Source organism: Schistocerca gregaria, chromosome 3 (genome assembly GCF_023897955.1).
Source record: "Schistocerca gregaria isolate iqSchGreg1 chromosome 3, iqSchGreg1.2, whole genome shotgun sequence".
Lineage (NCBI taxonomy): Eukaryota > Metazoa > Arthropoda > Insecta > Orthoptera > Acrididae > Schistocerca > Schistocerca gregaria.
This window is the reverse complement of record NC_064922.1, coordinates 771,867,351-771,880,128: the sequence shown is the minus strand read 5'-3', so window position 1 is coordinate 771,880,128 and position 12,778 is coordinate 771,867,351. Positions and strand designations below refer to the sequence as shown.

Here is a 12,778-nt window from a genome sequence, read left to right as displayed (position 1 = left end):
ATCTGCAGTTTATAACTTAAAAATAGTATTCAGAGTCAAAGTCTGACCCTGGAAAAGCTTTTCAATTCATAATATGTTTTCGAAAATCTCTATCTTATCAGTATGTAACGTAATTCATCTGAAACCTTTGTGTCTCTACAGGTCTGTTGAACACACAAAACTTTCGTCAATGAGTCTTAAACTAAATATTAGCTTCTTTTTTTTTCTATTTGCTTCGAAGTACATTCTTGTAATTTTAACATAAACCAAAAACCCTTGTTTACTTCTCAAAATATTAATGGCCGACCAAATGTTAGGAAAGAGTAAAGTATGTAACGTGCAGAATTCTACGTGGCAGTTTTTCTATTGATTTCTTTCTCCCTAATCACTGTTCTCTTACTTTTTGCTTCTCATACTTCTCCTTTTATCTAATTACAGCTCCCGCCCCTGCAATCAAAATTATGTTTTTGTCACTTTAAACGATCCGAATAATTTCTTTTACCTCTAACGATCTGAATAATTTCTTTTGCCGCTCTACACATTCTTTCAACCTCTTCATTTTCTGCGGTGCTAGTAGGCGTATGGAAGGTGCTGGATTTGTATGTCTACCATGTGAATTAACTACTGACGAATATGGTGATTGCTACTGACTGTTCATCGGCTTCATTATTAAATAGTTCCTGATTGTTTTTATATTTTACATTACGCGCCTTTATTTTTTTTATATTCATGAGAAACTAAAACCGATGGTTGCATCGTAAATGCCTTTAATAATGTCGTTGCTTGATTAAATGTATATCTCTGACTGCATGCTAACCGTCAAGGAACAATATTTTTCGATTATTGTTTATTGTTGACAGGATTGTGATAATACACGTGTGTGGCGTTGCCCGGAATCATTCTTACACATTCACACTTGTAATTGGCGTCCAGGAAAATGCCTATTGACTACTTAGAAGACGAAGGTTTGGCGAAGAATCCGAATCTCAAGTTGGCGCAGTGGAAATTTCGTCTGAGCCTGCATGATCGTCGCTTCAATAAGGAACTACAAAAGCAGTTACTGGAGGCAATTAAAAGTGGAGGTAAGTTATTTAGTACTTATTGGCAACTGAAATAGGACATATTTGAGTATTTTCACCAACGAACAGGCTGAACTCATGAGCACATTGGCGTTTGGTGACAATGTTGCTCGCTACACCGAAATAGTTTTATGAGTAACTAAGGAATTGTAATGAAACTAGATTAAATAGGAAAATACAGGTATTAGTATTAATTCTTAAGTTACAGGTTGATTTTTTAAATGTTTTATAGACTGTGATAGCACAGTTTTCTTTGTTTATGATTTATCAGTAATTCCGTTTTGAAACAAAAATTAAAAAAAAAACTGTATGTTACTCTACACATTTCCACCAGTGTGATTAGGGGTTACGCATTTGAAAGAAAAGAATCGCTCTTGGTCAGCTCCCCAAATAATTTTGAATAGGCAAGTAATTTCAAATATTTGACAAAGACGATTACCAATTATTCATTCAGTATTGGTAGCATCATTTCATATTATTTAATAGTGTAGCACATGTGTGGAAATTCTTACAAATATGTTTTCGAATCCTAAACAAACGTAAACTTCATTGTACGGAAGTAATTACACAAGGTATGTGTGCGATTTACTTAGCCAAGTTCTCAATGTGTCCAGTGTCTCGCGTCTATGGGCGAAGAATCGGTAGTAATTTTACTGTGTGCCGAAGAGGAGGGCACTTGGTAAATGTTACGCCGAATATGTCACAGGCCTCCAAGCTATTGCTACCGCGTGAAGAACTCGAGGCCAACCAATATTTTGATTAGGTTAATTTCACTCTCGTAGTTTAGGATATAGTTGGATGCTGGGCGCTTACCGAGTTTAGGGGTACAAAATTTTCGAAAATATTTTTTATCACTTTTTGATCAGTTAGACTATGTTGATCTCGAAGATGTTATTTATTTTCATCCCCGATAAAAACTTTTTAATGTATCGAGAGAAAAAAAAATTTAATGAATTTTTTTTCTCATTTTTTACCGGACCACGAATATGTTATTTGCAAACATCATTGGAGCTAAATCGTAGCACATCAAAGCACTCGGATAAAATCACTTCATTCAGTTTACACTAAAGTCAAATAACAGTTTAGTTAAGTGTTAGTTCTGTGCGTTTGTTCTACTAACTCGTAATGACTAGAATTTTCCCTGATTTGGCCCAATTTCGTATAATAAATGTTATGTTGTTGTATTGTTACATTTTGTGTAAATGACAATATGTTGTTTTACTGTTTCAAAACTGATGAAAAATATGTCATTCATGATCAGCCTATATGAAATCAAAGATGTCGTGGGTGTCCCACTAAACTCGATAAGTGCCGGATGCTGTTTACGCCGGTAAACGTAGTGGTTTAATTTTTACTTCTGTGTGAATTCTCAATTTGTTACGAGTACCTGCAGCTTAGCAAGTGTTTTTGTGACAGCACATAAACTCATTTGTTTCCTCAGAACTAATTCACGGTCAAGTTGTGCAGGAGTTCGGGATTTTACCTTTTTTTTATTTTAACCCTAGGAATGCAGTATGTATCAAGGTTCTGAATATTCCGTTCTACAGTTACCTCTCGGTAAAAACTTAACCTCTCGCAATTTTACTAAAATTAATAATAAGCTTTAGAACCGACACGCAAGAATATTCCCTAATATAACGAACTGTGAAATGTGATTATTTACGTAACGGACATGCGCATTTAAATTGGCGACAATGCGGATGTGTTACGTATCATTTGTAAATCGTAGGCATCCCTCGTTTCCAGAGATGACCAAAGCCCTTCAATATGCATACAATAAATGGACCAGTTACAATTTTCAGACTCAAGAATACTGACGAATGGGCTACATCCCTTCGGCTTTGAAAAATCTCGTCACAGATTACCCCAGAAGGTACGTTGCAGACATAGACAATGTTGACAAACAAATAAATGTAGTACTGAGAAGATAGATCGTGGATATATATCACGTATTTCCATATTTCGAACGTAATGTTATATATATCGCTTTTTCGCAATAGAAAGCTCTAGTATCCTATTCTTCTGTTGATCTATATAGGTCAACTGCAGGATAGGATACTAGTGCTAGCGAAAGCGGAAAAAAGCGACCAACGTAAATTTGGTGTCGTTCTTTAGCTGACCTAGATAGGTCAACTGAAGAACGGGATACTGATACTAGCGAATGCGGAAAAAGACAACAAATCTCAAATTTGTGTCCTTTACTTCAGTTGACCTGTATGGGATACTACTACTAGTGAAGGCGACAAATTTGGCAAATATAAAATTTGTATCCTATTTTTTAGTTGACCCATATAAATTAACTGGAGAATAGGATTCTAGTACTAGCGAAGGCGAAAAATGGCAACAAACATAAAAATTTGTATCCTGTACTGAAGTTGACGTATATAGGGTATCTGCAGAATAGGATACTGGTACTAGCGAAGGCGAAAAAGCGACTAACGTACAATTTGTACCCTGCACTTAAGTTGGCCTATATAGTCAACTAAAGAATAGTATACCACCTTCGTAGTGCAGCTGAGGTATAAGATGCCACTTTGAGGAACGATTCACTAGTCGACAAAGATATAATTCAAAATGTGACACAAATGATTTAAAATTACCGCAAGCGTCAAAAATGTTCATATTATCTATGTCTTAATAACACAACTAGAAAATTCGGGATCGAATGCCCTACGTACCATGTATCGGCAACGCTGATTCGCAAATCGGCGCAATTAAAAGGCTGTCACAATATGAGCTTTCGGCGAAAAAGACCTTTGTCGAAAATACACACACACACACACACACACACACAATGGCCACAGTCTCTGGCAGCTTAAGACTGAAGAATACTGAAGAATGCCATATACAATCCGTCGGCTTTGAGAAATGACGTCACAAGCTATCCCAGATAGAGCATTGCATTGCAAGCTGAGTCTGGCTTCAGCTGCCAGAGACTGTGGTTACACCTGTGTGTGTGTGTGTGTGTGTGTGTGTGTGTGTGTGTGTGTGTGTGTGTGTGTGTGTGTGTTGTCTATTTTCGACAATGGCCTTGTTGGCCGAAAGCTCATTTTGACAGTCATTTTGTTGTGCCTATCTGCAATCTCACCATCCTAATAACACATTCATTTATTTTTATTTACGATTGTCATGCTTTGCTACATGAGGCAACCGATTTCGTAGGCATCTCTCATTTCCACATATCGCCATAGCCCTAACATACGCGTATGATGAATGGGACTATTTACAATTTTTGGACGCGGAGTCCGGAGTTTGAATTTGATTATGAGTACGTTAAAATAAGTCTTTCGCGTGTTATGTGATACGAAATGGTGTGGCATAGATATTTACTCTTGAGAAAAGGGACAGTAAAGGATTTGATACACAACCGAGAAATACGCAACACATCACAATTTGACGCCACAAAACCAGCCTTTCATGAACTCTGAAAGTATCGTACAGCTATTCACAACAGTCCAGGGTCCTAAAGAAATGTAATAGGGCAATGCTGCGAAACAGTCATTCTTGCAGGATGAAGTGTAGGGCCTAATACTCAGTCTTAGGTTCACGAAATTTGAACAGTTTTTTGTTACTTTGGGGAACGTACTTAAATAGCTTATGTCAAGCGGGAGGTTTTTCAGAGGACTGAATGAACCTCCCTTATCTTATAGTTACTCAGTCGCAAAAGTATTCGGACAGCACGTAACGGCGCATAATTTTGCAGTTTGCCGCATGAAAAAATACAGAAATTGCACTTTCTAACGTATTTGGGACTCTGGGTACGATGTCGCAACGTGAAACACACGTCAAATACGAAGAATTGTTGTTGGACATGTGTCTGTTACGTAATATTTCCTGAAAACGGCATGGAAAGGTGCAACAAAAGTAATCGGACAAAAGCGGACAACGCGAGAGAATAGTTGATTCCGAGACGCACAGAGAGTGAAGCGACTGCAGTGTGTCCGACATTTCCGCGAGACGATAGCGATGATTAGTAAACACGTATCGCGAGCCTGTGCAGGTCGACAGGGGGAAGTGTTTTACGTTCGAGCAAAGGCAACTTGTCGTTTATCATGACGCGAAGGGGAAAACCTGCAGCGAAATTGCAATAGTGAACATGAAGAAAAGTACAGTTCACGACATTATTAAACGGTTCGAGAAAGAAGACCGATTGCAATTCCGTTGCAGTACAGAACGGCCACGGACATTTTCACAGAGAGATGAACGTGTGATTTGTGCGAAAAGTACAACAGCAGCAGAAAATATCTGCCACACGAATTGCAAGTAAGGTTGAGGGAGACCTTGGTATAAAAGTTCATCCCGAAACCGTGCGGAGAGTACTACGACGATCGCAGTACCATGGTCGAGTGGCACGGCGAAAGCCATTCATAAATGCAGTGAACTAGAAGAAAGGTATGCGGTTTGCGAGGGAATACGCCGAATACGTTCAGGCTTGGTGGGATCGAGTGATATTTTGCGACGAATGTAAATTTACATTATTGCAAAGCGTTGGAAAGGCAAACGTGTGGCGAAAGACCAATGAAGAGCTGAATCCCAGGAACCTCAAACCAACAGTAAAGTTTGGAGGTGGGAACATCATGGTGTGGGGATGCACGTCCGGCAATGGTGAAGGTGATTTAGTGTTCATTGATGATACGATGAACAAGGAAACGTATTTGAATATACTGCGAGGACATTTGAAACAGAGTGCACGACATCTAGGTATTGCGAAGAACTTTCATTTTTATCAGGATAATGATCCCGAGCATACCGCGCATATTCTACAAATGTGGTTGCTCTTCAATTGCCCGAAAGTATTGCACCCCCTCCCCAATTACCAGACCTTAACCCAGTCGAACATTTGTGGGATAAATTGAAACGGACCCTCCGCTCGGACAACATCTATAAGAAGGAGACCTTGAAAGAGAAACTGCGCCAAGAATGGGCAAATATAGGCCCAGATTTCACGAAAAAACTCGTGGATAGTATGCCTAGCAGATTGGAGGAAGTATTGAAAATGAAAGGTGGACCCACAAGGTATTGACATTTTCCTCGTACAACTTAGGAACATTTATTGGACAGTGTCCGAATACTTTTGTAGCAGCAGGGTGTGCAGGATGTTTCATTTTTGTTGTTAATTTTTCTGTTATTTATGTTTTGGAAACGAAATAATACAATAATTCTCTTGTAATGAATGTTGTTAAGCATATATATTACTAATAAATATGTTTGGGTTTCATAGTCAGTGTTTCTCGAGTACTCATTGTGAAACTTCCCACTGTCCGAATACTTTTGCGACTCAGTGTATTTGTCATGTCTGGTACCGAACATAACGGCGCAACGCTTATTGCTAGTTATATCAGGAGAAATAGCCTTTGAATTTTGCTACTGGTCTGAGTTTTAATTCATATACAAACCTTCCGGTAATCTGGTATCCCCCGTCACCACTAACATTTCCTTACCACGATTCACACCAAACCCAAAGCGTTTTTAAGGTGTCTGAAGCAACGCTATATCAAAGCGCGTGTTTTCATAATATTAATTTACGGCACAAATATTTAATCAAATGTGGGGTCATTTAGGTTTGTCTGTTACTGCGATAGCTGATAACGTAAATCAATCGTTTAGCGGTTTAGCCCGCCCATAATCAATCAATAGAAGTGGAGGGCTATGGTCCGATTATGTTTAGCGTACGTTCTCTGCCAACCTGAGCTATCAAACAATTCTCCCCCCAGCAGCACTGATGTACTGTTGTTGAGTGCTGATACGTAATTTGTAACATTAAGTATCATTAAACAATATTCCATTAGATAAAGCGCGCTCAATTGCTGTTTTGATTACACAAAACATTTTAGTGTTCGTTAGTTAATTATGATTTCGGAGAATCTCAAGTACGATGAAGCTCCGTGTGTCAACATGAAAACGGCGACGGCGCGAATTAAGAGACTTTTTTCGGCATCTACCGATCGGAATCAAGATTGCAGAGCACTTAAAACATTAAACGAGTTGTTTTCTCATACTGGCCATGAATTTACGGATTTCACGCCCTCTGCCTGCTGACACTAACCTAAGACAGAGATTTACTATTAATGCAAGATCCTAGTGATAGCCTACCCGCTGGAAGTCTTTTCACCTGTTAAGCAAGCTTAAGGGCAATAATATACAGAAATAAGACGCACTGCTGGCTACCAGCATCCATAAAACGTCAACAACGTAAACAATATATAGAGGACAGTAACTTGCCATTTACTTCAATCTCTTGCTAAAACTACTGCTCATCGTATGGTTGTTGAGAATCGTAGACAAAGCCAACAGTTATATTACGAACAACAGTTGTAAATTGTCGTAGCTCTGTTGTGAGGGTATCAGAGCTCCAGGCGCTAATAGAAAGCACTGATACTCAAGTCGTTACAGGCACTGATAGCTGGCTGAAGTCAGAGATAAGCTCAGCCGAAATTTTTGCGAAGAACCTAACGTTGTTCCGAATGGATAGGCTAAACATGGCTGGCGGTGGCGTGTTTGTTACTGTTGTAAGTAGTTTAACTTGTCGCGAATTTGAAGTAGATAGTTCCTGCGAATTAGTATGGGCAGAGGTCATTGTTGGCAACCGGAGTAAAATAATAATTGGATCATTTTACCGACCTCCTAATTCAGATGATACAATAGGTGAAAGGTTCAAGAAAACTTGATTTCAAACACGTAACTGACTCATGCAATTATAGTTGGTGGTGACTTTAGTGTACCCTCCATATGTCGGTGGTGATGATGATGATATTTGGTTTTGTGGGGCGCACAACTGCGCAGTCATCAGCGCCCGTAGAAAGTCCCAATTTTGATACAGTTTAATTTTTACACAAATCAATCCAGCCACTGTCACGAATGATGAAGATGAGGATGAGATGATGAAAGCAACACAAATACCATTCCCCGGGCAGAGCAAAAAATCCACAGCCCGGCCGGGAATCGAAACCGGGACCCCATGAGCCAGAGGCAGCAACGCAAGTAACTTTTTTTTTTGTTCGTTACACCTGCTCGGGGCGGATGTCGTAAGACATCCGTTTAAGTTCGTTGTTGATCGATTAACTCAGTTTTTTTTATTACAGAGGGCAGTTAACCCTCTGACCGAACACGCTGAGCTACCGTGCTGGCAACTAGACCATCACGAGCTGCGAAGCGATATGTTGGCGAAAATATATATTTAATTCCTGAGGTATGTATAAAACATGCGAAATTGTGCTAAACGCACTCTCTGACAATTATTTCGGACAGTTAGCTCATGAGCCCATGCGAATAGTAAACGGTTGTGGAAACACACTTGACCTCTTGGCAACAAATACTCCTGAGTTAATAACAAGCATCAAAACGGATACAGGGATTAGTGAACATAGGGTTGTCGTAACGAGATTGAATACTGTAATCCCCAAATCCTCCAAAAATAAACGAAAAATATGCCTATTAAAAAAGAGCAGATAAAAATTCACTTGACGCCTTCCTGAGAGACAATCTCCACTTCTTCCAAATTAACAAAAGAAGGGTAGTCCAGATGTGGCTTGAATTCAAAGAAATAGTATCGGTAGCAATAGAGAGAGTTATGCGAAATAAATTAACAAACGACGGAGCTTATCCTCCATGGTACACAAAACGGGTCACAAAACTGTGGCAGAAACGACTAAAATATGCCAAAGCAGAGTTACTATACACAGTCTACCGAAATGCCTTCACAAAAGAAGACGAAGTAAATACTCCAGAATTCGAATCAAGAACAGCTGCCAACATGAGCAACGTAGAAGTAAATATCCTCGGAGTAGTGAAGCAACTTAAATCCCTTAATAAAAGCAAGTCTTCTGGGCAGACTGTATACCAATTAGGCTCCTTTCGGAGTACGACGATGCATTAACTCCATAATTAACAATCATATACAACCGTTCGTTCGACGAAAGATCCTTACGCAAAAACCGGAAAGTTGCACCCATCACACCAATATTCAAGAAAGGTAGTAGGAGTAATCCACTAAATTACAGGTCCATATCGTTAACGTCGATATGCAGCAGGATTTTGGAACATATATTGTGTTCGAACATTATGAATCACCCCGAAGAAAACGGTCTATTAACACACAGTCAACACGGATTTATAAAACATCGTTCTTGTGAAACACAACTAGCTCTTTACTCGCATGAAGTGTTGAGTGCTATTGACAAGGGATTTCAAATTGATTCCGTATTTCCGGAAGGCATTGACATTGTAGCACACGTGGGGCTTGTAGTCAAGGTGTATACTACCCGGAACAACCGGGAGATTCGGGAAAAATCCGGGAATTTTTTCATCCGGGAGAAAACCAGGAAAAAACCGAGACTTTTTTTAGAATTCCGGGAATTTATCACTGTTGCGGGCGGGCTCTTGTGCATGCGCAGTTGAGTCGCGTGTGAGTAGTACCTTCTCTCGCTTCTGGCTAGAGAAGTGTGGCTGGGCGCCACTACCTAATATTGCCCCCGTTCGGAAACATAGTAAATTCGGGGCTGAAGCACAGAGCAGTCTGAGTTGTGGTGGGGAGGTGGGTCGTCTCCACGTGACCTGTGATTTTGTTGTTTCCTCTTCGTTTACTGCTCTCACGTTAAATGATAACAAAACGGATTTTTGTGGCCGGAAGCTATAAAAAGAGTTAAAATACGTTCGCATATTTACGGAAGGCTAAAATATGTTATTAGTTTCAGATTTTATTTCCACCTTTCTGACAGTCAAGCATTAATCACCTTGCAGAACAATGAAGTTACTTTTTGTCGGTTTGCCTAAGAGATTTGGCTTTTATTAATCTTTTCTGCTGGGGCAGTCAATTTATTTGAAACGAAGTGTTTAATTTGACACTATGGGCTAGTTTCAACTGTTCGCTGTATTTCAAGTGCACGTATGGCATTATGGCATAATAAAAAACCAAACATGTGATAATAAAGTACTGATACACCAAGAAAATTTACATCCTAATCTGGACATGCGAATGTGCACTTTAAGCCGAATTATCCATTTTAGTATGGTTCACGAAATTCCGATACTCTTGAAGTATCCTCTGATGTCTTGTTTCTTTTATGACATGATGTATGATCTTTTAATGTTTTACACGTACGAACATATGGGCTTCCTGCGTCATCGTAGCTGCACAAGCTCGGTGACGCCTATTATATGGCGCTATCTTGCAACTGCTGAAACGAACTCATTTCTGACAGGTCGCAGGAAAATATTGCGAATGGTGTTTTGAAAAGCGTTACATTCAAAGCAAATTTCCTTTTACGAAAGATGAATTATGTGCGAGAATGCACGATGAATTTCTTAAATCACAAGGCGTTTGACTCTCATTTAAAAATCAACTCTTCGAGGACAACCATTGAGAAGAATTTCGAGCCTAGAAGAAGAGACATTTACGTCGTTATTAAAAATTTTACTGGCACATTCGTGTGATGATCTTTTTTGAGCGTGTTACCCTTTAAGATACTACATTATATGGGAAAGTTTAGCTTTTCTTCCAGCTTATTAATCTTCGTGCCCAATATTATATGTGAATGCTATGTATATTAATTTAAACCATTATCATTCCTTATAAGTGTGTTCGAGCTACTTAAGAGTGATCTTGGTATTGGCTGACTACATCACATGACCTATGCTGTCATTAGCTGGCGAGATCACGTGACATGAGCTATGACTGGCTTACAAAAGCGCGTCGCAATCTCGGTTTCAATGATTCGGAACGTGACATGCGGTGTTTGGTGGAATTCGAAGTTATACCTTCGTAATACGAAAATATGCAGCATACAAGTTGCTGCACATCAAAGATCTTTCAAAACGTGTTTTCCCCCCTGAGTTTCGTTTTCTAATAAGCCAGGAAATTCTACGTTGGTATATAAAACCATAAACATTCAAAGGATTGATGGTTTTTACAGTGCCGAGGAAGAGTATACTGTCACTTAACACTCTACCGTCGGGCGATACCACAGTGGTGTCGTATGCATAATATCACACAGTGGCCGGCGACAGCATTTTAGTAGTATCCTTTGCACTCTGTTTACGATGAATGCGCGGACGTCTCGTCTGACGTTCCGGACAACTTAGCCGATTGGGAAGAAGACATTGGATTTAAAAAAAAATGAAAGTGAAGCAGAATTTTCGAAAGATAGTGAGATATGTCCAAACGGTTGCCAACTGATTCGGATGAATCTGATGAAGACAGTGCACAGTGGTCAGACTTTGATTTACCGAGGACCAATAACAAATTTGGAGGATCTCAGAGTCCATATATATTTCCCAAAGATAAACAGAGCGCCGAGGATATCGTAGAATTATACACTCCTGGAAATTGAAATAAGAACACCGTGAATTCATTGTCCCAGGAAGGGGAAATTTTTTGACTCATTCCTGGGGTCAGATACATCACATGATCACACTGACGACAGAACCACACGCACATAGACGCAGGCAACAGACCATGCACAATGTCGGCACTAGTACAGTGTATATCCACCTTTCGCAGCAATGCAGGCTGCTATTCTCCCATGGAGACGATCGTAGAGATGCTGGATGTAGTCCTGTGGAACGGCTTGCCATGCCATTTCCACCTGGCGCCTCAGTTGGACCAGCGTTCGTGCAGGACGTGCAGACCGCGTGAGACGACGCTTCATCCAGTCCCAAACATGCTCAATGGGGGACAGATCCGGAGATCTTGCTGGCCAGGGTAGTTGACTTACACCTTCTAGAGAACATTGGGTGGCACGGGATACATGCGGACGTGCATTGTCCTGTTGGAACAGCAAGTTCCCTTGCCGGTCTAGGAATGGTAGAACGATGGGTTCGATTACGGTTTGGATGTACCGCGCACTATTCAGTGTCCCCTCGACGATCACCAGAGGTGTACGGCCAGTGTAGGAGATCGCTACCCACACCATGATGTCGGATGTTTGCCCTGTCTGCCTCGGTCGTATGCAGTCCTGATTGTGGCGCTCACCTGCGCCAAACACGCATACGACCATCATTGGCACCAAGGCAGAAGCGACACTCATCGCTGAAGACGACACGTCTCCATTCGTCCCTCCATTCACGCCTGTCGCGACACCACTGGAAGGGGGCTGCACGATGTTGGGGCGTGAGCGGAAGACGGCGTAACGGTGTGCGGGACCGTAGCCCAGCTTCATGGAGACGGTTGCGAATGGTCCTCGCCGATGCCCCGGGAGCAACAGTGTGCCTAATTTGCTGGGAAGTGGCGGTGCGGTCCCCTACGGCACTGCGTAGGACCCTACGGTCTTGGCGTGCATCCGTGCGTCGCTGCGGTCCGGTCCTAGGTCTACGGGCACGTGCACATTCCGCCGACAACTGGCGACAACATCGATGTACTGTGGAGACCCCACGCCCCACGTGTTGAGCAATTCGGCGGTACGTCCACCCGGCCTCCCGCATGCCCACTATACGCCCTCGCTCAAAGTCCGTCAACTGCACATACGGTTCACGTCCACGCTGTCGCGGCATGCTACCAGTGTTAAAGACTGCGATGGAACTCCGTATGCCACGGCAAACTGGCTGACACTGACGGCGGCGGTGCACAAATGCTGCGCAGCTAGCGCCGTTCGACGGCCAACACCGCGGTTCCTGGTGTGTCCGCTGTGCCGTGCGTGTGATCATTGCTTGTGCAGCCCTCTCGCAGTGTCCGGAGCAAGTATAGTGGGTCTGACACACCGGTGTCAATGTGTTCTTTTTTCCAT

The 12,778-nt window shown here is 41.4% G+C and overlaps 1 protein-coding gene across 1 annotated transcript in view; it reads left to right on the top strand.

Moving 5' to 3' along the window:
• LOC126354286 (26S proteasome non-ATPase regulatory subunit 6-like) overlaps window positions 1–12,778 on the top strand; it is a 157,773-nt gene that overhangs the window by 60,180 nt on the left and 84,815 nt on the right. The window contains exon 2 of the mRNA XM_050003830.1: window positions 913–1,061. Within this exon, the coding sequence (XP_049859787.1) occupies window positions 917–1,061 (145 nt within the window). The 5' untranslated portion in view covers window positions 913–916. The remainder of the gene's footprint in view (window positions 1–912; window positions 1,062–12,778) is intronic.